The 27,878-nt window shown below is 49.9% G+C and overlaps 3 protein-coding genes across 3 annotated transcripts; all 3 read left to right on the top strand.

Annotated features, from left to right (window-relative positions):
- The first annotated feature begins 83 nt into the window (after positions 1-83).
- On the top strand, positions 84-5,731 carry LOC137487122 (keratin, type II cytoskeletal 4-like). Its single transcript, XM_068212757.1, has 9 exons — positions 84-1,375; positions 2,101-2,318; positions 3,407-3,467; positions 3,854-3,949; positions 4,041-4,205; positions 4,426-4,551; positions 4,922-5,142; positions 5,342-5,376; positions 5,478-5,731. The coding sequence occupies exons 1-9, from the start codon at positions 848-850 to the stop codon at positions 5,729-5,731; spliced, it is 1,704 nt and encodes a 567-aa protein (XP_068068858.1). The 5' UTR covers positions 84-847.
- Positions 5,732-9,744: 4,013 nt separating this feature from the next.
- LOC137486622 (keratin, type II cytoskeletal 5-like) lies at positions 9,745-15,718 on the top strand. Its single transcript, XM_068212052.1, has 9 exons — positions 9,745-11,287; positions 11,902-12,116; positions 12,313-12,373; positions 12,693-12,788; positions 12,923-13,087; positions 14,005-14,130; positions 14,364-14,584; positions 14,962-14,996; positions 15,102-15,718. Exons 1-9 carry the CDS (start codon positions 10,658-10,660, stop codon positions 15,443-15,445), a joined length of 1,893 nt encoding a protein of 630 aa, XP_068068153.1. The 5' UTR covers positions 9,745-10,657; the 3' UTR covers positions 15,446-15,718.
- Positions 15,719-19,911: 4,193 nt separating this feature from the next.
- LOC137487120 (keratin, type II cytoskeletal 5-like) lies at positions 19,912-23,747 on the top strand. Its single transcript, XM_068212756.1, has 9 exons — positions 19,912-20,496; positions 21,278-21,492; positions 21,609-21,669; positions 21,829-21,924; positions 22,093-22,257; positions 22,366-22,491; positions 22,700-22,920; positions 23,285-23,319; positions 23,404-23,747. Exons 1-9 carry the CDS (start codon positions 19,912-19,914, stop codon positions 23,745-23,747), a joined length of 1,848 nt encoding a protein of 615 aa, XP_068068857.1.
- The last annotated feature ends 4,131 nt before the right edge of the window (positions 23,748-27,878 follow it).

The following is a 27,878-nucleotide window of genomic DNA, read 5'->3' as shown; positions in this document are numbered from 1 at the left end:
TATGTGCTGTGGAGGGACTGGAGACACACAAGGACCCTCAGGAAACACTGCAAAATCCCTGGAAGGTTCCTCAGAGGAGGGATGTGATCCCCTGTCAAAGCTGTGGGTCAGGGAACAGTCTTGACCCTGCTGGGGTGTGGCCTAACACAGATATATTGGGATATTTCAGTCTCTGCAAATCCCAGTGTGTCCCGCCCAGCTCAACCCATCACTCAGAGGGATCCAGAATGACTTCAAAACCCTTTCAGAAGGTTTAAGAAGGTTTTAAAATAATCTTTATTGACATAAAAGTAGTTTTAGAACCCTGCCCAACGCTAATGCTCCCAGTTATGAAACACTTTGGACAACCCACGTCACCCCTCCTTGGAGCAGGAGGTTGAAACTGAGTGCATCCGAGGGTGTGCCTGAGAGCCTGGATTTTTGTTGGAATTCAGTGAACCCAGCCACTGGTGTCAGGCTGAAAATGACAGATCTAGCTAAAATAAGGGCTTCCCTCGAGGGCGTAATGCATCAGAGATTTCATGGGGCTTTGGCCACGGTCCAGGGAATTTGGGTTGGAGTTCGGTTCCAACACCAACAATACTTTTGTTTTTCTTTGCTCTCTGGGAAGTGTTTGCAGGTAGGTCATGGTTGCGGTAAAGTGAGGAGGGCTTCCTTTCAAACCTGAAAACAATGAAAAGAATGAAACAATCCCCAAAAAATGACATCTCCACTCCCCCCTGGCACCAACCAACTCCCTGTGCCCATAAAAAGGGGGACCCAGTAGCTCCTGCCACAGGACTTGGCTCTTCTCACCACCCAAGCTCCAGCCTCAGCCTTTTGCTCAGAATTTTGGGGACTCTTCACCATGTCTCGCCAGTCCTGTGCTCTTAGGAAGGGGTTCAGCTCCAGCTCTGTGTGTTTCGGGAGCAAGAACAAGGTCATGTTTGGCTCTGTGCCCCGTGGAGGATGCCGGGGATCTGGTGGTGCCGGCGGCTTCAGCAGCAGGAGCCTCTATTCCCTGGGGGGCAGTAAAAGCACCTCCCTGGGAGGATTTGGGGGTGCTGGTGGAGCCTGCAGAGGCTTTGGTGGCCAAGGAGGCTTTGGCTTTGGGGCCGGAGCAGGATTTGGGGGCAGCTATGGTGCAGGGTGCTTTGGTGGAGGCCCTGGCAGTGGCTTTGGTGGCTTTGGTGGCTTTGGTGGAGGATTTGATGGTGGGGTGGGGGGCCAGGGCTTCCCCCCATGCCCCCCGGGCGGCATCAGGGAGGTGACCATCAACCAGAGCCTGCTGGCCCCCCTCAATCTGGAGATTGACCCCGAGATCCAGAAGGTTCGGACACAGGAGCGGGAGGAGATCAAGAAACTCAACGACAAATTTGCCTCCTTCATCGACAAGGTTTGCAGGGGCTTCACTCCAGGATCGGCTCTGGAGGGTGGGAATGACCAGGAGATGCTCATCCAGGGGCACCCAGAGCTGCAGTTGCCCAGATCACCATAAACTGAAGGTGTTTGGGGCTGTTTTTAAGGGGAAAATGGGCTATTTTAAGGGGAACATTGGGCTACTTTGAAGGAACAGGTGAAATTTTTAGTGTTTGGGGCTATTTTTAAGGGGATTTTGGGTGCTTTAGGCTACTTATAAAGGGAAGATGCGATTTTGGGTGACTTGAGCTATTTTAAAGCAGAAGGTGGGAATTTTTTGGGAATATTTTTAAGGAGATGTTGGGATTTGGGTGTTTTGGACTATTTTTAAGGAGAAGGTGGGATATGTAGTGATTTAGGCTATTTTTAAGGAGATGATAGGACTTTTTTGATGTTTTATTCTATTTTGAAGATGCTGGGACTTTTTTGACTATTTTGAACAAGAAGATGCTAAACCCATGAAGTTCATTGTGTTTCTCCTGTTTAGAGGCTCCAAAATTGGGAAGGGGATGTGACCCCCTTTTGCCCACTCACCCCATCCACTGTGGTCCTACCTGTCCTGTAGGACTGGGAAGTTATCACACATTAAATGGGAATAAAATATGGAAAACACATGATTTTTTCTTCCAAAATATGGAAAAAAAAATCAATAAAAAGATGGGGTTTTGAAGGGAGAATTTGACTCTTTCCCCTCCTGTTTAGGTCCGGTTCCTGGAGCAGCAGAACCGAGTCCTGGAGACCAAGTGGAAGCTGCTGCAGGAACAAGGCGGTACAGGAACAGGCGGCAGGAACCTGGACCCTTTCTTTGAGACCTACATCAGTGGGCTGAGGAAGCAGTTGGATTGTCTCTCCAGTGAGAAGCACCAGCTGGAGACAGAGCTGAAGAGCTTCCAGGACATGGTGGAGGACTTCAAGACAAAGTAGGTTGCTTGGGGTGTCTGATGGTGAATAAACAGAGAAAAACTCACTTCAAACAGCCATAAAAAAGAGAAATATTGATAATAATTATCAGTATTGGGTTTTTTTCCGATGGTTAGAAAATGATGTAAAATATTTTGGGAAAAGTGAGTTTGGATGAAAAGTGGGGCTTTTTCAAGGTATTTCTCAACTTTTCTCAGATTTCCTCAATATATTGCTCAAATTGTGCTTCTTCCTGAAGAAGGATCCTCTACTCTTTGTCTTCCTCAAGAAGGAATTCCTTAAGAATAATTAGGAATCATTAAGAATAATTAAGAATTAATTAATCAGTTGCTAAACCCAGCTCTAATTTCCTTATGGACTTCCTCATGATTCCTTCATATAATATCATTCAGGATTTGAGGTTTTCTGTGGAAGATTGATATGAAGTAAAAAAAAAAAAAAAGGAAAAATAAAGATTATTTTCCTGCTGTTATTTATTATAATATATAGTTTATTTTAGTCTATAAATATGAAGATAAAATGTGTCCAGTTGGAAAAAGTAGAACAAAGACTGGAGAAATTAATCCACTTGAGGAATTACAAAAAACAGTGGGCAAGGAAGTCTGGGAATCGTGGGAATCCACAAGACCTGGGATCAACCAGAGGTTGCTGGGTGAAAATTGACTTTATATTTGGAGATGAGCATCTGGAAAATTTGGGTCCATTTGGGATTCTGGGGTGTCCTATGCAGGGCCAGGAACTGAACTCGGTGATCCCTGTAAGCCCCTTCCAAATCAGGAGATTCCATGATACTTGTGAGGAGCTGAAGGTTCTTGGATCTCGTAGAAGGAACTTGGAGTGCTGCAAGCACCAGGACTCCCTTTAGCAGGGCCAGAATTTCTCTTTCCAGGCTTTCCTCACCCAGGCGCTGGAAGTGCAGGAGCCAGGGCTTGTCCTGAAAGGCAAAGTGCAATTCCCTGTCCATAAATCTCCCTCATGGCAGATCTATTTTTGCCGGGTTTATGAGTCTGAGGCCAACAATGTTCATTAGTCTGAGCCGGAGCCAAAACAAGCAGCCAGATTCCATCTCCCTCCTTCCCATCCACAGGTATGAGGAGGAGATAAACAAAAGGACGGCAGCTGAGAACGAATTTGTGCTCCTGAAGAAGGTCAAGTCCTTGTTTTTTTTTCTAAAGAGACTCCAGGAGAGCTGGAGAGGGACTTGGGACAAGGGCCTGGAGTGACAGGACAAGGGGGAATGGCTTCCCACTGCCAGAGGGCAGGGATAGATGGGATATTGGGCAGGAATTCTTCTCTGTGAGGGTGGGAAGGCCCTGGAATGGATTTCCAAGAGAAGCTGTGACTGCCTGACCCCTGGAAGTGTCCCAGGCCAGGTTGAATGGGGCTTGGAGCAGCCTGGAAGAGTGGAAGGTGTCCCTGCCCATGGAAGGGGGTGGAATTACATTTAAAGTCCCTTCCAACGCAGACTGTTCCATGAACTTTTAGATTAACTGGTGTGTGCCAAGCAGGTTTTCTCATCCCATCTCTGCTGCAGGACGTGGATGGAGCCTACATGACCAAGGTGGAACTCCAGGGAAAACTGGATTCTTTGTCGGATGAGATCAACTTCCTCAAGTGTCTTTACGAGGCAGTGAGTACTCTGGGGCACTGGGATGGGGGAGGGTTGTGGCACCATAAGGAAGTTCTGGAAGGGCTAAATCCGGGTTGGGTGTCACCCGCAGGAGCTGTCCCAGATGCAGCAGCACGTGTCTGACACCTCGGTGGTGCTGTCCATGGACAACAACCGGAATCTGGACCTGGACAGCATCATTGCCGAGGTGAAGGCACAGTACGAGGAGATCGCCAACCGGAGCCGCGCCGAGGCCGAGTCCTGGTACCGGTGCAAGGTGAGGGTGGCACACACTGCTGGGGCTCTCCAGTGTCCAAGGGGGTGGGAGAGCTACTGGTGGCAGCTCAGGCCATGGCAAGATCTAGAACGTTGCTGGTGCTGGTCCATCCAGAGTGGACCTGGCACAGACTTGCTCTCTTTGGCTTCCCTACGGTGATGCGGGAGCAGCTGTAAGGTCACAGTGTACTCAACGTGCTCCTCCTGCTTCATCCCACCAGTATGAGGAGCTGCAGGCAACTGCGGGCAAGCATGGCGACAGCCTCAAGGACACCAAGATTGAGATCTCAGAGCTCAACCGCGTGATCCAGAGGATCCGGGCTGAGATCGAGAGTGTGAAGAAGCAGGTGGGGGTTATGTTTTTTGAGCAATGGGGAGGACCTCTTGATCATGCCTTTTAGAACTTCCCTGAAGGGAAATAAGTGTGGTGGGAATTATTGGGCATGGGAGGGACCTGGGAATGACTGAGCCTGAGTGGCTGTGGCACATGTTGCCCACAGAAGTTATGGATGCTCCATCCATGGAAGTGTCCAAGGCCAGGTAGGACGTGGCTTGGAGTAACCTGGGATAGTGGAAGGTGTCCCTGTGCATGCCCCAGATCATCTTTAAGGTCCTGTCCATCCCAAACCATTACATGTTTCTCTGATCTGGGATTATGGTTTCATCTCTCACTGGCTGCCCCCACCCCACTCATCCCGCCCATGTGTTACCCTCCAGTGCGAGACTCTTCAGACGTCGATTGCAGATGCGGAGCAGCGCGGGGAGGTGGCTCTCAAGGATGCAAGGGACAAACTGGCCGAGCTGGAGACAGCCCTGCAAAAAGCCAAGGCTGACATGGCCCGGCAGCTCCGGGAATACCAGGAGCTCATGAACGTCAAACTAGCCTTGGACGTGGAGATTGCAACCTACAGGAAGCTGCTGGAGGGCGAGGAGTGCAGGTGGGTGGGATACAGCAAGAATTCCAGTATATCCAGATCAATCAATGGGAAAAATGTGTACCATCATAAACATTAATGGTATTGTGATGAGCTGTGGACCATGGTCCTGTGGCTGTGTCAGTGGACCAATCCTGACTGTATGGAGTTGGATCACTCCAGATGCTCTGGCTGGATTTGACACTTCAACTCTTCCTTGCAGGATGTCTGGAGAGTGCCAGAGCTCTGTCAGCATCTGTAAGTACTGTTCCCACCAGAGTGTGGCGGGCTGGGATTCGTGCTCCCAAACTTCTTGGTGGTATCAGAGGTAACCTGGTGCCTTTTGTTCCTCTCTGCAGCTGTGGTGGGCGGCAGCAGCTCCGTGGGAGGTGGATATGGCAGCGGATTGTGCCTTGGAGGAGGAGGAATTGGCTTTGGAAGCGGGAAAGGCAGCTGCAACACGGGTGGTGCTGGTTTATGCTTCAGCCTGGGAGGGGGTGGACTTGGTGCTGGGGGTGGATTTGGCTCCCTGAGTGGGGGATCTAACTCGGTGGTGGTGGGAGGATCTGGCAGCATCCTGAAGAACAGCAGCCCCACCAGCTGGAGGGCATAGGAAGAGATCAACCCCCCGGCATCCAGAGGAGAAAGGGAGCAAATTGCACAATGACCCCCTGATGACCACTGAGTGATGGGCACTGATGGCCCCTAAACCATCACTCAGACTGTGGCTAGGAGACAAACATGGCCAAATCCACCTCGTAAGGACTGAGATTCCCAACAGCAGCCAAGAACAGCTCAATCCCTTGTGCTCCCCTCCAGCTGCTGGACATCAAGGTGCCTAGCTGTCTTTTGGGAGTGGGACCTGCCCATTCATGGGGAGCCCCAAAACTGACTGGGATGAGCCCAGCACCCTCCAAGCAAGAGGTGCCCAACCACAAGCAGGAGCAGGGATGGATCCAAGCACAGCTCCGAGTGCAGAGGGAAGCCTCGGCTTCTCTCAAGCTCTTGTGCTGGATCCAGCCGTGGTGCAACTTTAATCAGCGTCACTCATCAGCCACAGCTCGAGCTCCAAAACAGGAATTTCCTCCTGGTGCCTTGGCCCAGCTGAAGATGTTTCTCACCCAACTGACTTTTAGTTTGCTTTTTCTCCCCAAGTTTCACTCGTGCTCTTGTAAAATGTTTATTTTTACTCAGGGTTCACCTTTTCCTTGGGACCATGGGAACAATCGTGTGTGTTTGCTTAAGCCTTTCTCCTTGGCATGTGCCATCCCCCAATAAACACGAGAGGCAGAAACCTAGTGTGGTTTTCTCCCCGACCAAAGAGTTTCATGTTGTAACAAGTCTCATCTTCTGATGAGATCTGAAAACATTTCCTGACTTTCTCCTGCCCTTTGAAGTTTGAATTTAAAGGAACTCAGGTGAAGGGGCAACTGAGTCTCCTCTCACCCATCTCTGTCTCCAAAAATGTGGAGGGTTTGTGAGTTTTGCAGAATAAGGAGGGTCTCACCGGCGAGGCTGAAGGGACGTTGGGTGCAGAGTGACAGTGACACAGTCGGGGTGTCTTTGGTGACAGCCCTGGGAATGAGCCTACTCCTAGCAGAGAGAAGGAGGCAGCCCCTGGATCCTCCTGTGTGTCCTGCAGGATCTCCAGATGTGGCAGAGACTGTTGTTCCACCGTTGTCCCCACCAGATCTGAGCAGACTTTCAGACTCCGTGGATTTTAGGAGACTCTTCCCTTCCTCCTTCTCTTTCTAAGCACTTTCCATACTGGAGCTAGCCAATTTGGATGTTCCCCAGCTATCCCACCTCTCCCTGGCCACTGTGCCTGACCACACAATTGCGCACCCTGTCTTCCAAGGTGGCTCCAGGACTGCGGTGCCACAGCTGGAGCTCCCAGGAAACTCTTTGCACAACTCCGAGTGCTTTAGGAGCATCCTAGCGTGGTTGGTGTGGGAGAAGGAAGAGTGGTCATCACCCCTCCAAATAATTTGCAGCTAATTCCTTGGTATCCATTATTTTGGAGCCAGCCCTGCAGCTTTTCCTACTGTCTGGACTCACCAAGGATATATGAATTGCTCTTAAGGCATCTCCAAAGGGTCACTGAGACCATGGGAAGAGCAAGACCTTCACCCCCTACTCCATCAAACCCCACCTCTCCCCAAAAGCAGAGTATTTGGCTAAATTTCGATCCCCAAACTTCTGCTGTGGTTTGTTCCCTTGCTTAGGAGACCTTGAATCACATCCCTGGCCAACCACAGACTGTGCTTGGGGTGACTCATCCCATTTCTCCCATGTTCCATTCTGAGCTGGTAAAGGCTGAAGACATCCAGTACCAGCAGTGACAGGCAGAATGTCACAATGGAATGTCACAACGCTGCCAGCACGGGCTTGTCACTGCTTGGGTGGGGACATGGTTTGAGCGATGGTTAAACATTCAGGGAGTTGTAAAAGTGACCTGAAGTGGTGTTGAATGAAAAGGCATTGACTTCCCTCCGAGTCACCCCAATCCAAACTCGCTTCCAGCAGTGACTCCTGCCTGAGGAGAGACAAAGGGCTTCTCCAGAAGCACAAAGGCCGTCGCTAAAACAAACCTACTTACAAATCCCTCCCTTTTTATTCCTGAGATCACACCAGCAATTAGGGAAAAATTATCCCAGGCCAGACACAGAGGTAATAAAATTCCTGCCTCTGGTTGGAAGAGAGACAATGTTTTCCATGGTCTGAAAATAGGATTGGATTCATCAGGGTTTGTCCCTGTCCATGGCAGGGGATGGAACAAGATGAACTTTAAGGTCCTTTCCAGCCCAAACCATTCCATGATTCTGTGATTTCTTGGTTTCCTCTCAGTTATTCAAGGCCTGTTTATTTTTACAGCATCATGGAACAGTTTGGGTGGGAAGTGACCTCTGAAGCTCATTTTCCTTTACTGGGGGCTCCATGAGGGAGGTAGAGGGACTTGGAAAGGGCCTGAAATGATGGGCTAAGGGGTGATGGCTTCCATCTGGAAGAGGGCAGGATTAGATGGGATATCAGGAAATAATTCCTCCCTGAGAGAGTGGTGAGGTCCTGGAACAGATTTTCTGGAAAAGCTGTGGCTGCTGCATCCCTGGAAATGCCCAAGTCCAGGTTGGATGGGGCTTGGAGCAGTGTGGTCTACTGGAAGGTGTCCCTGCTCATAGCAGGAGTAGGATGAGATGATCTTTCCACTCCTTTCCCACCCAAGCCATTCCAGCTCTGCCCATCATGGTTGAACTGGGAGGTGATATCGACACCCAAATCCCAGTTCGATTTCCTAAGCTTGGCTGGAGTCATGGCCATGACTCAACGCCCTGCGTTATCTCTCCATGGGCGCTCAGGGCTCTGCCATTTGCTGACTCGGGAACTCTCCTACCCTGGGAACAGGAGAACTTTCAGATCGTGTCATCCCGCCCACAGAAGGAGAAAAAAATCCCAACAAAAATCCCCCAGGAAAGCATAACCAGAGGTTTGACAACACTGAGGGAGGCAGGTCTTGCCTGGGCTGTTGGGGGACAGTGCCTCAGCCCCCATTTTTATTGTCTGTGTATTGATTTCTTGTCTATTTTTTGATTTATTGCCTATAAAAACTTCTGTCCAACCCCAACCCCTCCCTTCCTTTGCTCTCACAGTGAGATTTTGATATTATATATATTTATTTTTTTCAAAAGTAGGACTTGATGATCTTGAAGGTCTTTTCCAGTCTTAACAATTCTGCGATTCCATGATTTTTCTTAGCCTTATATATCCCTCCCAATCCACCTCCTTGAGTCCTCCCAGACCCACACAGGTCCTGGAGGTGGGATAAACACAGGGAATGCCATGTTTTCCAGTGGAAATGCCAGTTCAGCTGCATGTCCGGGTCCCAAGGCACTTTTGGAAATGGGTGTCTGGGTGATATTTTTAGAGGTATTTAAACATCTGATGATACCAGAAGTTGCTGGTGTGGATTTTCCAGAAGCTCTTAATTAACATGTGTCCTGTGAGATTTCTGAGACCTGCACCAGATGGCTGCCAGCACAGTTAGGTGCCTCCAGAGCTGTGGGTTTGGATACAATACGGCCTAGGTGGCTTTAAAATGTTGAAAAGTAATAAAGAAATCTTTTTTTTTTTTTCTATTAAAAAAGAAAATGAGACTAATTGCTGCTTGATAAGCAAGGCAAAAGGGTGGATCTGTGATGGATTTTTGGATTAAATGACTTACAGAGTCAGCCTGAATCATTCCATGATTCTGTGAAGGGTGGTGCATGCCCACTCCCTGGAAATGTCCAAGGCCAGGTTGGATGGGGCTTGGAGCCACCTGGGATAGTGGAAGGTGTCCCTGGCCATGGCAGGCGGTAGAATGAGATGGGCTTTAAGGTCCTTTTTAACCCAAACCATTCTGGAATTCTGTGACAGATCATAGTCTGAATCCATCCTCACTTGGGGATTGGAACTGGAGAATTCCGACAAACTCCTGCCTTTCTAAAATCTACATGTGCCAAAGATATATTTGCATATAAACACCAAAATAAGTGAAACAGCTGAAAAGAATGGTGATTCCTCCAAACCCTGTGTGCTCCAGATTTTCACATCTCTATAAATGAGTTGAGCTCTATTAATTGCATTTAAATTGTTCCAGGGCATGTGATGTGGACGGCAAGGTTTGGGATCCCTCCTCCCACTGCGTTCCTGGGGCTATCCCTCCATCTTCCTGCACGTCCCACCATGGCAGCCAGTGCCTGGTGTCTCCTGAAGCTTTCAGAAAATCCTACACGTTTCCCAGATAGGATATTTCCTCACCAGTGCTGAGATTATCTTGGCATGAAGACAGTGGGACATGCTTTAGTCCAACAATAAATGAATTTCCAGTGCCAGCACCAGCGTCTCGTCACTGGTGAGGTTTTATTTATCAAAAAGGTGCAGAGCCTCATCAAAATGCAATTTGCTGAGCCCTGGCTCTAGATTGAGAAACTCAATTCTCCAAGCCAAAGGCAATTTTCCAAGTAAAAAGAAGGCTGAGGGTGTAACTTAGGTGTGTTTTGGGAATTGTGAAAGCCATGCTACAACTTGGCATGAAGCACAGTGCTTGCCTGCAATGGGGTTTTGGAGTGAGAGATTTAAAGATAAACACAAGCAGGGAAAAAACCCCAGTGGATGAAAGGTGGAAAAAAATGCCTGGTGTATCCCAGGGAGGCTCTTGCTGCTCTACAAGGTGTAGGATTCCTTAGTCATGGAGTGCTGGGAGACCCATTTGTATCTTTTTTGCCTTTTCTCCTGCATTAGAGGGTGTGTTTCTGGGTCGGGTCAATGTTTGGCAAATTGGAGATGGAAATCTTTAGCCACGCCACACTGATGAAGACAGGACCTGTCTCCTCCTTCACGCCCATGCAGACCCAGCCCACCTCCAAAAACACATAAAAGGGAGCATCCGCTGCCCTCCAGCCAGAGGGACTGACTTTCCTTCTTCCACCCACCTCCTCACCCACAATCCCGTCGAGTTCCTCAGCTTCTCCATTCTTGGCTCTTTTGAGGATAACCAGCTATGTCTCGTCAGTCTGTCTGCAGGAGCTTTGGAGGGGGGAGCAGAAGGGGCTTTAGCTCCTGCTCTGCAATCGGTGGTGGCTTTGGAGGCGGCAGCCGGAGCAGGAGCAGCTACAGCTCGTACTCCATGTCCAGGGGATTCGGAGGTGGAGGACGGTGTGGGGGCTTCGGCAGCCGGAGCCTCCACAACATGGGAGGCAGTGCCAGGATGTCCATGGGCGGGTGCTACGGTGGCGGGTACGGCAGCAGGATGGGTGGCTTTGGCGGCGGCTATGGGGGTCTTGGCAGTTTTGGGGGCGGAATGGGTGGAGGAGGAGGAGGAGGAATGTGTGGCTTTGGAGGAATGGGTGCAGGTGGAATGGGGGGTGGAGGAGGAATGGGTGGCTTTGGTGGTGGGATGGGTGGCTTTGGTGGCGGGATGGGTGGTGGAGGAATGGGTGGCTTTGGTGGCCCAGGCTTTGGCATGGGTGGCCCCGGGAGAGGTGGCCCTGGGATCCAGCCAGTGCAGATTGACACGACCCTCCTGCGTCCGGTCCATGTGGAGATTGATCCCCAGATCCAGCAAGTTAAAAACCAGGAGAAGGAGCAGATCAAGACCCTGAACAACCAGTTTGCCTCCTTCATCGACAAGGTGAGAGGGTGGGATTGTGCCTGATTAAGGCCAGAATTAGGAGGAACTTTCCAGTTGTACAGAAATGTCCTGCTGGAGCGAAATCCCAGCAGGCAGAGAAGCTTGAGCAGAGCCTTTTCATTAAGGGAAGAGATGGGAATCTCTCCTCCACACAAGATCAAAGCAATGTCTCCAGGGCTTTCATCTGTCCTGTTGCACCAAGCTCTACTCTGAGGTTACGCTCTCAAGCAGGTTCAACACCTTCAACCTCCGCAAGTTTTGGGCACAGATTCTTCCTCCTCCACCACTCTCTGCCCAAACAACCTCCCATTTAAGCATTAATTTATATATTTTTCTCTTTCAAATCTCCAGGCTTTTAAATCTAGGCTGGAGATCAGATTTCTACACTGCCTATGATGGGGATGGACTTGGAGTAAGGGCAATGTGTAAAAACTCCTTTGAGCAGAAAAATATTAGAAATTTCCTTCTCTTCCTGATTTTGCAGCTTAGGCACCGACAGAAAGTGAAAAAAACAGAGTTAATTGGTTCTCTGATCACCATGCAAAACTTTCTGAGTGATGTTTTGGTGGGAGCTGTTCCCGTGTGATGGTGGGTCCTCCATGTCTTGGCTGTAGGTCCGATTCCTGGAGCAGCAGAACAAGGTGCTCTCCACCAAGTGGGAGCTGCTCCAGCAGCAAGGGCCGTCGGGGCCAAGGAAGAACCTGGATGTGATCTTTGAGAATTACATCCAGAACCTGCGGAGGCAGCTGGAATCAATCCTGGCACAGCGGGGCCAGCTGGAATCGGAGCTGCAGAACATGCAGCAGTACGTCGAGGATTATAAAACCAAGTGAGTGTGAAGCCAGGAGCAGCTCAAGCAGCCTTTTGGTCACTTTAATTTTCCCCAACAGTTTTTTATGGTGATAGGAGAGATCGTTTTTCAGTCTAAATATTTTAATTTAGGAATTTTTTCCCCTTTTAGTTTGTTTCTAATGGCCTTAGGCAGGAAAGTCCAGGAATGCAATTTGCACTTTCCCTCTCCATAGGTATGAGGAGGAGATCAACCGGCGCACAACAGCTGAGAACGAGTTCGTGGTGCTGAAGAAGGTGAGTCACAGGCACCACAAAAAAATCTCTCAATATTTCGCATTACCTGTGCTTGAATGGGAATTGTGGAGTTTTTAAGATCTCCCAGCTGATATTCAGAATCCCTTATATTTAATTTTCATAATTGGAGGACACCATAACATTATTTATTTTAAATCATTTACATGTATGGTTACTGAATTATATATAAACATAATGATGTCCCAGTGAATAACACCAAATCCTCAGCACAGATGGCAATTCCCATTGCCAATTCTCAGGGAAGCCTGAAGGATTCCTAAGAGGAAAAAAATTATTTTCTGTGGGATCTTTCCTTTAGGATGTGGACAGTGCCTATATGACCAAGGTCGAGCTGGAAGCCAAGGTGGGAGCTCTGACAGATGAAATCAACTTCCTGAGGTGCATCTACGAGGAGGTAGGAGCTCTCTCTTCTCCAGGGGGGCTGAAATTTTTATTAGGTGTGTGGTGGCCAAGGACACTGAGGTTGGACGGGGTGTCTGGGTGGATTTAGGCTTGAGATGGGGCCTCTGACTCATGTCTTGGTTGCAGGAGCTGTCTCAGATGCAGACGATCAGCCGGGACCTGTCCGTGGTGGTGTCCATGGACAACAACCGGCACCTGGACCTGGACAGCATCATCGAGGAGGTTCGGCGCCAGTACGAGCAGATTGCCCAGAGCAGCCGGGCAGAAGCCGAGGCCTGGTACCAGAGCCAGGTGAGTCAGGGAGCAGTCGAGACTCCTGGGTGTGGCTGGGTGGTTTACAATAATTTATGTCTGGGTGAGACACCTTTTCAAGCTAACGGGGCTGGAGCTCGTGGTGCAAGGAAGATCCAGAGGGACTGAACTGCTTTTGAGGGATCTGACTCACTGTTCCCAATGCGTCCCAAACTCACTGAGGTGTGTGGCACAAACTGATGCCTCGAGAGGCTGCCTATAACAGAGGCCAGACAGTGTTAAAGGAATAAAGTAGGTATTTATTAAAAGGCCTTCAAACAATACACCTTGGGCAGTACAAGAACCTGGCCGAGGACCAGATGGACCCAAGATGGACCCAAGATGGATGATAGGTCATGAGTTTTCACACTTTTATAAGTTTTGGTCTATTTACATATTGAGGTTAATTGTCCAAATCCAGCTCCAGGTTATGCAGTCCCATCCATTCAGACTGCTCTCCTCAATTCACTGTTGTTTATACTTTTGGGGCCTGAAGCTTAGTTCTTGGGCTGGAAAAAGATTGTTTTTTCTTACTAAACTGTGAGGAGAACTTGCTAACACTTTATATGGAGTTCAGAGTTATGTGCCAATGCAGTACAGATTCTGGATAATATGAACACTAAAACTTAAGGCATCAAAACCGCTCAATAAAAATGGCTCAAAATGCACCTTAATGAGAAAATTCCAGCCCAAGTGGCTTTTCAGAAGCCAAGAGATGCTTTTTAGTGTCACCAAGGTCCATTTCAAAGCTCAAACCCCATGACTGAGCCCCAGAGCCACCTTGAGCATTGAGCTGGGCATCCACTGGCAGTGCAGTGGGTCCTCATAGTGTCACCCGAGCCTTGAAACTGGGGACAAATCTCCTAGAGGTACCAGGAATGTGTCACTGATGGGTCGTTTTGTTTGGGTGCCATCAGTACGAGCAGCTCCAGAGCACGGCCGGCCGGCACGGGGACAACCTCCGCAACACCAAGATTGAGATCCAGGAGCTGACCAGAAACATTCAGAGGCTGCGGGCTGAGATCGAGAACGTGAAGAAGCAGGTACAGATTGGTTGATCGAGGCTATGAAGAAAGGAAGGGGCTGGTTGGTGTCTCAGGGGAAGATGGCAGCAGGTTACATCACAAAAGACCATGAGTGAGGCAGAAACATTCTGTCACCTCAAGTTCACTTCATGCAGATGTTTATTTGTCTCCTGATTTCTCCTCTTGGGGGTCTGAGGACTGGTCATTAGGGACAAAATGAGGTCTGAGAAAGCTCCTGTTTTGCTCCCCAGAACCAGCAGCTGCAGGCAGCCATTGCTGAGGCTGAGGAGAGGGGAGAGATGGCTCTCAAAGACGCCAGGTTGAAGCTGGAAGAGCTGGAGAGTGCCCTGCAGAAGGACAAGGAGGAACTGGCTCGCCTGCTGAAGGAGTACCAGGAGCTGCTGAATGTCAAGATTGCACTGGACGTTGAGATTGCCATGTACAGGAAGCTGCTGGAGGGGGAGGAGAACAGGTAAACTACTGAGCTCTCATTGGGTGCTATGATCGATCTACACCTGCAATATTGTCTGTAATCCTAAACCAATTCTTTGGGCTAACGGGTGGATGTTGTGATTGATACTTCGTGGGGGTATTCTGGGGGTCAGGACCCATAACTGGCTCCCTAGAGATGGCAAAGCTGCTGCCCCATCTCTGTGACTGGTGAGTTTTTAATGAACCTCAGATCTGGAGAAACCTCATTGTAAAGAGGAATTGCCAACCCCTTCCCTCCTCCAATCTTTTTGTGATTGCAAAGTGGTTTAGGAGGATGAACTAGGAAAATGATTTGACAGTCAAAACACAGTTTAAAGTTTTTACAATTAAAATTAAAAAGTCCAATTTCCTTCACAGGCTGTGCAACGACGGCATGTCCAACGTCAATGTCTGTAAGTATCCGCCCTGGGGTCCTTCAGAAAAAGCATCAGACTGTCTTTTCAGAGACAGAGCCTGCGACTGGGCTTACCGGGACATAACCTGTGCTTCTCTTCCAGCTGTGGTGGGCAGGACGACTGTCTCTGGAGGCAGAGGAGGCATGGGAGGCGGATTCGGAGGCAGCGGCATGGGAGGAGGATTCGGAGGCGGCAGCTGTGGAATGGGAGGAGGATTCGGAGGCGGCAGCGGCATGGGAGGAGGAATGGGAGGAGGCGGCATCTGCGGAGTAGGCAGCAGCTTTGGAGGAGGCAGCATGGGCGGCAGCTGTGGGATGGGGGGAGGAATGTACGGCGGCGGCTTCTCCTCTGGAAGCGGAAGGATGTGCGGCTCTGGCGGGGGATCCTCCTCCGTGCGGAGATGCGTCACCACCACCTCGGTCAAATCTTCGGGAGTGAGATTCTGAGCCCCGAAGGTTGACAAGGAAAGAAGCACCTCCTCTTCTCTCTTCCTGACTGCAGCCCAGCCTCCTGAAGCCCAGCTCTGGTGTCCTGCAATGGGATGAACTGTGTCCCTCCCACCCAGCTTGTCCCAGATTCTGGTCCCACCCGGCAGTTTGGTGGCGATGCTGTGGGTGTCCCGGCACCGGGAGCTGCCTGGCAGGAGGGGCTGCTCTGCCTTCCTTGCTGTGTTGTACATTTCTTGTGTCAAATGTGTATAAAACTCCTCTCTCCTCCTCCTCCTCTCTCCTCCTCCTCTGTGTGCCTGTGGTGCTTCTGTGTGTGTCCATCCTGCTATTCCCTTTGCAGGCCTTTGGGGTCAGGGTGGGTGTGGGGCAAGCGGGGCTCGTCCCTTGGGGAGGGGGCATCTCAGGCGGCGGCTAGACGGAGGAGCTGGCCCAGGGTGGAGATTCTGGGCAGCTTTGCTTACTTGGGAGACCCAGGTGTGCAGCCAGCCCATCTTCCCTGGAGCTCTGGCTTCCATTCGACTAATCCCAGCTCTCAGTGACACCTGGGACACCTCACACACACCTGGACTATTCCTAAGGAGAACAACAGTGTCCTTCAGTGCTCAGCTCCCATGACACAGTGCGATGCACTCCCCAGATGTACTGTCCCCACCTCCCACCCTCCTCTTTGGGCTGCCCTCCTTCCTTGGGATGTTGCCATTCCCAATAAATTGCAGAGAATATTCACGATGTCGTTGTGTTGCTGCTTTGGGAGCTGCTCTGGGCAGGGTGGGAGAGGGGGTTGTTCTCCTGTCCATCTCTGTGTTTTGAGGGAACAGATCAGTGGTGGGGATGGATCAGGGCAGGTGCCCCAAGTCAGATGATGCTCTTGACTCTCACCTGGAGGCACAAGCCTATATCTGGAATGGTGGAGGTCTGGATCCTCCAGCTGAACAATGAGAAATAAGAGCCCAGGTCGGAGACCTGGAATCATTGAATAATGGAATGGTTTGGATTGGAAGGGACCTTAAAGATCATCCCAATTCCAACCCCCTGCCATGAACAGGGACACCTTCCTCTAGATGGGAGGTGTTGCACCCCGTGGACCAACCAATGTAATTAAGTTGCTGCTTCTAGGGTTCCTTTGGGATCATCTCCAGGTGCAGGAGACCTTGACCTGTGTTAGGCGAAGGAGATGGCACCAGTGTTGCCGTGTGCAGTGGTGGGAGGGCAGGTGAATACGCATCAGGATGTTGGTGAAGCACCTGCTGCTGGCTGCAGTCAGCCACAAACTCATCTGCCCCAGGATGATTCCAGCTGTGGGAACATGAATGGCTGGGAAGGTGTGATTCATCCCCATCCATGAGCTCAGCTACCATCCTCTCCCTGAGAAGCCAATTAGTTCCCCAGTGGCTCATCCTTGCTCCAAGAGCAGGAGGGAGAGATTTGGAGGAGCTCAAGGTGGGGGTTTGGGAGGGGAGTCCAGAGTGTTTAATCTGAGCTGTGCTGTGGTTCCTCCACCATCTGGAGAGAGCAAAGAGGCAGAAAACACTGTCAGTGGTGGTTCAGGAGTCCCACAACAGCCTCTGGGAGTTGCTGATGTTCCCAGAGTGGATCAGGAATTCGCAGACCGAGGAAGAGGTCCTGGAAAGGCAACAGGAAATGACTACAGGCTTCTTGGAAGACAGAATTCTCCTGCTGGAAGCCCAGCAGAAGGGTGCCAGGGTTGGGGAACGTGGCTGGGTTTGGCCCAACAAGAAGATGCTGAGAAGGCTCTGAGAAGCTGGTGTTGTGCCAGGAGCACTTTGAGGTTTGGCTTGGGGCAAGAATCACCTGTTTTGGTGCTTAATTCTACGAGTCTGTTTCTTCTCAGCTTTAAAATCCAGAACACAGCATTGTAGTGCCATGTGAGGAGTTGTTGTGACACCTCCTCTGTGCGAGATCCATGAAGCTCTTGGCTGGGTCAGATGTGAAGCCGGAGCATGGCTTGGTCTCCATCCACGTTTTCTGTCGAGTTCACATTTTCCCTGGTGTTGATACTACCATGTTCAACTCCTTGTGTAAGAGATCTGAAGGATCAGTTTGGTGTTGAGTCTCACCTGAAGGAGGCTGAAGTGACTCTGGGTTTGGAATAATCTGCACATCTTGTCTGAAGACGTCAGAGTGACTCAACCTGGGCGTCTTATCTGCAGGAGCTGAGTGTGGTCAGCACCCAGGCATCTGGCTGACTTTGCAGATCTTCCTCCTCGTTGTGGAACTTCCTCGTGGGATATTCCAGTGAAGTCCTGGTGCCTTCATACCATGGGTTTGGCAGTTGGGAGGGAGGCCAGGAGAAGGAACAACCTGTTTTCTTCTCCAGCTAAACCTGAGCCACTGTGCAGCTGGCTTGGGCTGCTCATCAGGAGCAAGTGCACTGGGCTGCAGGGTGGTCTGGAGAGCTTAAATCTCCACCTGGGAGTAGACCATGGAGAAACCAGCCCATCTTGATTGCAGGTGCTTTTGGCAAGGAGGGCATCCCCTCTGTGCTTTGGGCATGCTGTGCATTCTCCAGCCGCAGAACACACCCCTGGGTAACCTTTGGCCAACCATTGGTCCCCCTCAAAGCTCGATAACCTTGCCACTCAAGCGTGGGGCAATCCTTGGTCAACTCTTACCTGAATCCCTGGAGAGGGGGATAACTCTTGACCAACCAGGAGCTCGGAGTGGGATAACTCTTGTTCAAGTGTTACTGAGCTCCCAAGTGTGGAATAACCCTTGGTCAACTCTTACTGAGTTCCTCAGGAGTGGGATAACCCTTGGCCAACTGTTGAGTCTCCCAAGAGTGGGATAACCCTTGGCTAACCATTGACTCCCTCAAGGGGAATGTTCTCCCCTCCCTGTTCCATGCAGACTGGGGGGGCTCCCGTCCCAGTGACAGTCAGGGACATTTTGGTTTTTGATGCCTCTTGATACTTTCAAACCATATTTAGTTGCCCAGATCTCTTTGGAGACTCTGAAAATTCCTTCTGAAGGTCTGTGTTCATATACAGGTCTTTTGAATGGCCTTAAATTCATCTTTTAAGTATTTCAAGGACTAGAATGTGCATTTTCTGTCATTTTTTCATTACTTGTGCTGTTTTCTAGGAAAACGTGAACATTCTTTTTCTATTTAATTCATTAAATTATTCAGGTATTTCATTAATAATATTCAGGTAGATAAAACCTTTAGAATGCCTCTTAAATAGTATTTACAGACTTGGCTTCCTTTTAAACTAGAATCTACGTACCTTTTTTTGGAACCCACTGATATTATTTGTATTTTCTGTAATTAATTAAATTTCATTTACATGTAACACACAAAAAAAAGGGTTTATTTCAGAGACATGCTATAAAAGACATTTCTAAACCACATTCCTTTCACAATAAATTATTTGGAAGCAAAAGGTTATACTGTGCCTTGGGGGTTGTAACAGCTCCATTTCTCAGCAGGTTTTTCCATGTCAGTCATCTCATTTTTGGGAAAAAACAGGTAATTCAGAGGTCGTGGGATTCACCAGAGTAGCAGGAGCCCCTCACCACTTCAAATTGTTAATCTGTCGCTCCTCTTCCATAGTGTTTGTCTGTCTGTCTCTGACATTGTCGCCAAAGGGTTCCCAATGTGTCCCTTCATTCTTCCTCAAGTTGTCACTCCCTGTCACCCTCAGAACACTGAGGAGAGTGGGATGATTCCAGTCACATTCTTCCCTCTGCTTCAGCATCATCCAAAGCTCCAGCTGGTAGTCCCAGATTTGTGGAGTTGCAAGTGGAGGGAATTTAGTCTGCGGGCAGAAGACACTCCCACTGTAGTGACACCACATGCTCCAAGGAGATTTTTTTTCCTCTCTAGCAGGAGAAAATGCTGAGTCTCCTCAAATTTTGGTGTCATGAATTCCCATTCAGGATTGGGAAACATGTCCTGAAACACAAGTGCAATTTGACATATAAAAAGAGGATTAAGGGTGTGTGTAAGGAATTGTGAAAGCCATATTATAGATGGGATTTCATTAAATCTTTGCCTTTCTGTGGAGCTTTGATAGGGAGATCTCTATCTGGAATTATTGGGAGCCACTAATGAGAGCTGGATAGCCAATGAGGGGTTGCAGAAAAGGGGATTATGGATAAAATTGACTCCCAAGTTGTCATAAAGATGCGGGAGTCCACTTTGTCATGGAGACGTGTCTCGATGCTCTGCTTTATTCACCTCTAGATTACAGGGCGTGTTTCTGGGAGCCCCAAATATGGCAAAGCTCATGGAGAATCTGTCAACAACCCCATGCTGATGAAAATATTAAATTGCTTTCCACCTTCACGCCCAAGCTGTCCCAGCCCACCTCCAGCAGCGGATAAAAGGGAATGCCTGAAGCTCTTGCAGCCAGAGAGGACTCTGCAGACTTCTTTCCGCCCTCATCAACTCTGTTGGTCTTTCTGCTCTCCTGGATTTTGATTTCACTTGGAAAAAACCAGCCATGTCTCGTCAGTCTGTCTGCAGGAGCTTTGGAGTCGGGGGGAGAAAGGGGTTCAGCTCCTGCTCTGCTGTTGGTGGTGGATTTGGAGGTGGTGGTGGCCGGAGCAAGATCAGCTACAGCTCGTACTCCTCATCCCGGGGAGGAGGCGGAGGAGGACACTGTGGGGGGTTCAGTAGCCGGAGCCTCCACAGCATGGGGGGCAGCAGAAGGATTGCCATGGGCGGATGTTATGGTGGTGGTGGATACGGAGGCAGGATGGGTGGCTTTGGTGGAGGAATGAGCTGTGGAGGGATGGGTGGTGGTGGAATGGGTGTTGGAGGAATGGGAATGGGTGGCTTTGGTGGTGGAATGGGTGGTGGGGCAGGAATGGGTGGCTTTGGTGGTGGAATGAGCGGTGGGGGAATGGGTGGAATGGGTGGCTTTGGTGGTCCAGGCTTCCCTGGAGGCATCCAGCCGGTGCAAGTTGACCCCAGCCTCCTGCGTCCAGTCCACGTTGAGATCGATCCCCAGATCCAGCAAGTCAAAAACCAGGAGAAGGAGCAGATCAAGACCCTGAACAACCAGTTTGCCTCCTTCATCGACAAGGTGAGAGTTCAGGATGGGTTTTTTTTTTGGAGGTGGAATGTCAAACAACTTCCTTGGGGCATGGACTGGGAAATTTTTCACCGACCAACAGTTGTTGGAGTTGTCAGACCAATGCCTCAGCATCAAATTGTAATTAGTCAGGTTTACTTAAGAAGTAATGCTGGACAATAGAGGAGGTTTTGTGCTAATGGAAGATTAAAGGGAACATCTGCAGGGTATTCTGGGGATTGTCTTGCCAAGGCACTTCTGCAGCCTCCTTTTGGGTGATCCAGGGCAAAGTCATCATTGTAAATTTAATTATCCTAAGAGTTCTCATTGCTGGGATTTGCTTTTTGATGAAACTTTCTTCTCAAAGCCTGATTCTAGAAACTGCAGAGCATTAAACCCCTTTCCAATACTCTTGGATTATTTTAATTTCAAATAAAAGCCAAAGAAATAGAGAATACCTCCAAAGAGAATGCATGGGCAGTTAGGGAATAAAAATTTCATCTTTCTTGACTTCAGTGCGGGAAAGATGATGGCAAAGCCGAACCCTGATGCTAAGGAAAATTGGGATGATGTTTTCTACTGGGAACACTGCTTTGTCCCCAAGGGAGAAGTTCAGAATGACTCAAAACTTGATTGTCTAATAACAAATAAATTAAATAACACTTCTCAGGCACTTCAGGAGCTTGAATGCCTGAATGAGACATAGATGGGGAATGATTCCCTGGCCTCGCAAATCCCCTGGGAGTGGGATGTTTCTCTGGTGAATGTCTCACACACCCTTTGTTGGCTGTAGGTCCGATTCCTGGAGCAGCAGAACAAGGTGCTCTCCACCAAGTGGGAGCTGCTCCAGCAGCAAGGGCCATCAGGGCCGAGGAAGAACCTGGATATGATCTTTGAGAATTACATCCAGAACTTGCGGAGGAGGCTGGACTCTCTGCTGGGGCAGCGGGGCCAGCTGGAATCGGAGCTGCAGAACATGAGGCAGTACGTGGAGGAGTTCAAAACCAAGTGAGTGCGGGGACAGACAGGGAGGGACCAGCCGGGAGAGCGCAGCTGATGCGGAGACCCCGCGGGTGGAGTGACATGGGGTCTCAGAGTCTCACCTTGTCCTGCCCCTGCCACAGGTATGAGGAGGAGATCAACCGTCGCACGGCTGCTGAGAACGAGTTTGTGGTGCTGAAGAAGGTGAGTCTGGAAGACACCATCAGGGACAGGGTGAGGGGGACAGGAGGCAAAGACATGGGAAGGACTCATCTCCAAGATGGGCAGATCCCAGCAGGAAGAGCCAACAGTTCTTGTGCGATGAAAGGAAGCCGTGGTCCAATACTGAGCTCTTTCCTTTAGGATGTGGACTGTGCCTACATGACCAAAGTCGAGCTGGAAGCCAAGGTGGGAGCTCTGACAGATGAAATCAACTTCCTGAGGTGCATCTACGAGGAGGTAGGAGCTCTCCCTTCCCCTCGGTGAAGTTTTAATGAGGGTGTGGTGGCCAAAGACTCTGAGGTTGGACTGGGCGTCTTTGTGGGTTTGATCTGGAGAGGTTGCCTGGAGCTACTGCTCTTCTCTCCTCTCAAGAGATGGGGCCTCTGACTCATGTCTTGGTTGCAGGAGCTGTCTCAGATGCAGACGATCAGCCGGGACCTGTCCGTGGTGGTGTCCATGGACAACAACCGGCACCTGGACCTGGACAGCATCATCGAGGAGGTTCGGCGCCAGTACGAGCAGATTGCTCAGAGCAGCCGGGCAGAGGCCGAGGCCTGGTACCAGAGCCGGGTGAGTTGGGAAGGGGTCAAGGCTACTGGGACAGTCCCCGCTGTTTGAACCACCTGAGTTCTTGGTCAGTTGTGTCCCTGATGGGTGCCTTTGTCCCCATGTCTCCAGTACGAAGAACTCCAGAACACTGCTGGGAAACACGGGGACAGCCTCCGCAACACCAAGATTGAGATCCAGGAGTTGTCCAGGAATGTTCAGAGGCTGCGGGCTGAGATTGAGAACGTGAAGAAGCAGGTAAGGGACCATCAGCGCCTCATTGGGTAACAGCTGTGTGCTGGGTCAGGATGGGTCTGGGTGGTGAGAGGGAAAGCAATCATGAATATTCATGCCCTTTGGAGGAGATGGATTATTTCTGAATGTTTTCCATCCAGTGTGTGCCATGAGGATGATCCCGTAGAGGGTGGGCAGAAGGGATCTCACACACTGATTTTCTCTTCCTCAGAACCAGCAGCTGCAGTCAGCCATCGCTGAAGCTGAGGAGAGGGGGGAGATGGCCATCAAGGATGCCAGGAGGAAGCTGGAGGAGCTGGAATGTGCCCTGAGTAAGGACAAAGAGGAGCTGGCTCGCCTGCTGAAGGAGTACCAGGAGCTGCTGAATGTCAAGATTGCACTGGACGTTGAGATTGCCATGTACAGGAAGCTGCTGGAGGGGGAGGAGAACAGGTACTTAATTGGCATCTATTTGACTAAATTCTTAACAGATTATAATATGTGTGGGTAAAACCTTTGAATCCACACCAGAGATTGATTTTGTGTCATTCACGCTCTAATTCCCAAGAATATATTAATTATATTAAGCATAAACATGCTTAAGTGGGTTTTCCATCTTAAAAGAATGTGAAGGTAAAGGTTGCTCATTTCTTTAAAGAACAATTGGGAAATTCTGAAAAAAAAAAAAAAAGAATAGGTTGCTAGTTTTTAGAATTAAGAATAATTGAGAAATATAAACTTGTACAAAAAGGGGAAACTCTCAGCTGAAGAGCTATGCACTTCCCAGAGGAATAATTGGTCCGATTTTCCCTCACAGGCTGTGCAACGACAGCATGTCCAACGTCAATGTCTGTAAGTATCTGCCCTGGGGTCCTTCAGAAGTGGTAGAACTTGTTCTTTTGGGCAACAGGTGAGTAACCTGTGCTTCTCTTCCAGCTGTGGTGGGCAGGACGACTGTCTCTGGAGGCAGAGGAGGCATGGGAGGCGGATTCGGAGGCAGCGGCATGGGAGGAGGATTCGGAGGCGGCAGCTGTGGAATGGGAGGAGGATTCGGAGGCGGCAGCGGCATGGGAGGAGGAATGGGAGGAGGCGGCATCTGCGGAGTAGGCAGCAGCTTTGGAGGAGGCAGCATGGGCGGCAGCTGTGGGATGGGGGGAGGAATGTACGGCGGCGGCTTCTCCTCTGGAAGCGGAAGGATGTGCGGCTCTGGCGGGGGATCCTCCTCCGTGCGGAGATGCGTCACCACCACCTCGGTCAAATCTTCGGGAGTGAGATTCTGAGCCCCGAAGGTTGACAAGGAAAGAAGCACCTCCTCTTCTCTCTTCCTGACTGCAGCCCAGCCTCCTGAAGCCCAGCTCTGGTGTCCTGCAATGGGATGAACTGTGTCCCTCCCACCCAGCTTGTCCCAGATTCTGGTCCCACCCGGCAGTTTGGTGGCGATGCTGTGGGTGTCCCGGCACCGGGAGCTGCCTGGCAGGAGGGGCTGCTCTGCCTTCCTTGCTGTGTTGTACATTTCTTGTGTCAAATGTGTATAAAACTCCTCTCTCTTCCTCCTCTCTCCTCCTCTTCTGTGTGCCTGTGGTGCTTCTGTGTGTGTCCATCCTGCTATTCCCTTTGCAGGCCTTTGGGGTCAGGGTGGGTGTGGGGCAAGCGGGGCTCGTCCCTTGGGGAGGGGGCATCTCAGGTGGTGGCTAGACGGAGGAGCTGGCCCAGGGTGGAGATTCTGGGCAGCTTTGCTTACTTGGGAGACCCAGGTGTGCAGCCAGCCCATCTTCCCTGGAGCTCTGGCTTCCATTCGACTAATCCCAGCTCTCAGTGACACCTGGGACACCTCACACACACCTGGACTATTCCTAAGGAGAACAACAGTGTCCTTCAGTGCTCAGCTCCCATGACACAGTGCGATGCACTCCCCAGATGTACTGTCCCCACCTCCCACCCTCCTCTGTGGGCTGCCCTCCTTCCTTGGGATGTTGCCATTCCCAATAAATTGCAGAGAATATTCACGATGTCGTTGTGTTGCTGCTTTGGGAGCTGCTCTGGGCAGGGTGGGAGAGGGGGTTGTTCTCCTGTCCATCTCTGTGTTTTGAGGGAACAGATCAGTGGTGGGGATGGATCAGGGCAGGTGCCCCAAGTCAAATGATGCTCTTGACTCTCACCTGGAGGCACAAGCCTATATCTGGAATGGTGGAGGTCTGGATCCTCCAGCTGAACAATGAGAAATAAGAGCCCAGGTCGGAGACCTGGAATCATTGAATAATGGAATGGTTTGGATTGGAAGGGACCTTAAAGATCATCCCATTTCCAACCCCCTGCCATGAACAGGGACACCTTCCTCTAGATGGGAGGTGTTGCACCCCGTGGACCAACCAATGTAATTAAGTTGCTGCTTCTAGGGTTCCTTTGGGATCATCTCCAGGTGCAGGAGACCTTGACCTGTGTTAGGCGAAGGAGATGGCACCAGTGTTGCCGTGTGCAGTGGTGGGAGGGCAGGTGAATACGCATCAGGATGTTGGTGAAGCACCTGCTGCTGGCTGCAGTCAGCCACAAACTCATCTGCCCCAGGATGATTCCAGCTGTGGGAACATGAATGGCTGGGAAGGTGTGATTCATCCCCATCCACGAGCTCAGCTACCATCCTCTCCCTGAGAAGCCAATTAGTTCCCCAGTGGCTCATCCTTGCTCCAAGAGCAGGAGGGAGAGATTTGGAGGAGCTCAAGGTGGGGGTTTGGGAGGGGAGTCCAGAGTGTTTAATCTGAGCTGTGCTGTGGTTCCTCCACCATCTGGAGAGAGCAAAGAGGCAGAAAACACTGTCAGTGGTGGTTCAGGAGTCCCACAACAGCCTCTGGGAGTTGCTGATGTTCCCAGAGTGGATCAGGAATTCGCAGACCGAGGAAGAGGTCCTGGAAAGGCAACAGGAAATGACTACAGGCTTCTTGGAAGACAGAATTCTCCTGCTGGAAGCCCAGCAGAAGGGTGCCAGGGTTGGGGAACGTGGCTGGGTTTGGCCCAACAAGAAGATGCTGAGAAGGCTCTGAGAAGCTGGTGTTGTGCCAGGAGCACTTTGAGGTTTGGCTTGGGGCAAGAATCACCTGTTTTGGTGCTTAATTCTACGAGTCTGTTTCTTCTCAGCTTTAAAATCCAGAACACAGCATTGTAGTGCCATGTGAGGAGTTGTTGTGACACCTCCTCTGTGCGAGATCCATGAAGCTCTTGGCTGGGTCAGATGTGAAGCCGGAGCATGGCTTGGTCTCCATCCACGTTTTCTGTCGAGTTCACATTTTCCCTGGTGTTGATATTACCATGTTCAACTCCTTGTGTAAGAGATCTGAAGGATCAGTTTGGTGTTGAGTCTCACCTGAAGGAGGCTGAAGTGACTCTGGGTTTGGAATAATCTGCACATCTTGTCTGAAGACGTCAGAGTGACTCAACCTGGGCGTCTTATCTGCAGGAGCTGAGTGTGGTCAGCACCCAGGCATCTGGCTGACTTTGCAGATCTTCCTCCTCGTTGTGGAACTTCCTCGTGGGATATTCCAGTGAAGTCCTGGTGCCTTCATACCATGGGTTTGGCAGTTGGGAGGGAGGCCAGGAGAAGGAACAACCTGTTTTCTTCTCCAGCTAAACCTGAGCCACTGTGCAGCTGGCTTGGGCTGCTCATCAGGAGCAAGTGCACTGGGCTGCAGGGTGGTCTGGAGAGCTTAAATCTCCACCTGGGAGTAGACCATGGAGAAACCAGCCCATCTTGATTGCAGGTGCTTTTGGCAAGGAGGGCATCCCCTCTGTGCTTTGGGGGTGCTGTGCATTCTCCAGCCGCAGAACACACCCCTGGGTAACCTTTGGCCAACCATTGGTCCCCCTCAAAGCTCGATAACCTTGCCCCTCAAGCGTGGGGCAATCCTTGGTCAACTCTTACCTGAATCCCTGGAGAGGGGGATGACTCTTGACCAACCAGGAGCTCAGAGTGGGATAACTCTTGTTCAAGTGTTACTGAGCTCCCAAGTGTGGAATAACCCTTGGTCAACTCTTCCTGAGCTCCTCAGGAGTGGGATAACTCTTGGCCAACTGTTGAGTCTCCCAAGAGTGGGATAACCCTTGGCTAACCATTGACTCCCTCAAGGGGAATGTTCTCCCCTCCCTGTTCCATGCAGACTGGGGGGGCTCCCGTCCCAGTGACAGTCAGGGACATTTTGGTTTTTGATGCCTCTTGATACTTTCAAACCACATTTAGTTGCCCAGATCTCTTTGGAGACTCTGAAAATTCCTTCTGAAGGTCTGTGTTCATATACAGGTCTTTTGAATGGCCTTAAATTCATCTTTTAAGTATTTCAAGGACTAGAATGTGCATTTTCTGTCATTTTTTCATTACTTGTGCTGTTTTCTAGGAAAACGTGAACATTCTTTTTCTATTTAATTCATTAAATTATTCAGGTATTTCATTAATAATATTCAGGTAGATAAAACCTTTAGAATGCCTCTTAAATAGTATTTACAGACTTGGCTTCCTTTTAAACTAGAATCTACGTACCTTTTTTTGGAACCCACTGATATTATTTGTATTTTCTGTAATTAATTAAATTTCATTTACATGTAACACAAAAAAAAAGGTTTATTTCAGAGACATGCTATAAAAGACATTTCTAAACCACATTCCTTTCACAATAAATTATTTGGAAGCAAAAGGTTATACTGTGCCTTGGGGGTTGTAACAGCTCCATTTCTCCTCAGGTTTTTCCATGTCAGTCATCTCATTTTTGGGAAAAAACAGGTAATTCAGAGGTCGTGGGATTCACCAGAGTAGCAGGAGCCCCTCACCACTTCAAATTGTTAATCTGTCGCTCCTCTTCCATAGTGTTTGTCTGTCTGTCTCTGACATTGTCGCCAAAGGGTTCCCAATGTGTCCCTTCATTCTTCCTCAAGTTGTCACTCCCTGTCACCCTCAGAACACTGAGGAGAGGGGGATGATTCCAGTCACATTCTTCCCTCTGCTTCAGCATCATCCAAAGCTCCAGCTGGTAGTCCCAGATTTGTGGAGTTGCAAGTGGAGGGAATTTAGTCTGCAGGCAGAAGACACTCCCACTGTAGTGACACCACACGCTCCAAGGAGATTTTTTTTCCTCTCTAGCAGGAGAAAATGCTGAGTCTCCTCAAATTTTGGTGTCATGAATTCCCATTCAGGATTGGGAAACATGTCCTGAAACACAAGTGCAATTTAACATATAAAAAGAGGATTAAGGGTGTGTGTAAGGAATTGTGAAAGCCATGTTATAGATGGGATTTCATCAAAACTTTGCCTTTCTGTGGAGCTTTGATAGGGAGATCTCTATCTGGAATTATTGGGAGCCACTAATGAGAGCTGGATAGCCAATGAGGGGTTGCAGAAAAGGGGATTATGGATAAAATTGACTTCCAAG

This window comes from Anomalospiza imberbis, chromosome 22 (assembly GCF_031753505.1).
Source record: "Anomalospiza imberbis isolate Cuckoo-Finch-1a 21T00152 chromosome 22, ASM3175350v1, whole genome shotgun sequence".
Taxonomy (NCBI): Eukaryota; Metazoa; Chordata; class Aves; order Passeriformes; family Viduidae; genus Anomalospiza; species Anomalospiza imberbis.
Note: the sequence above shows the minus strand (reverse complement) of the source record. Positions and strands in the feature narration are given on the sequence as shown.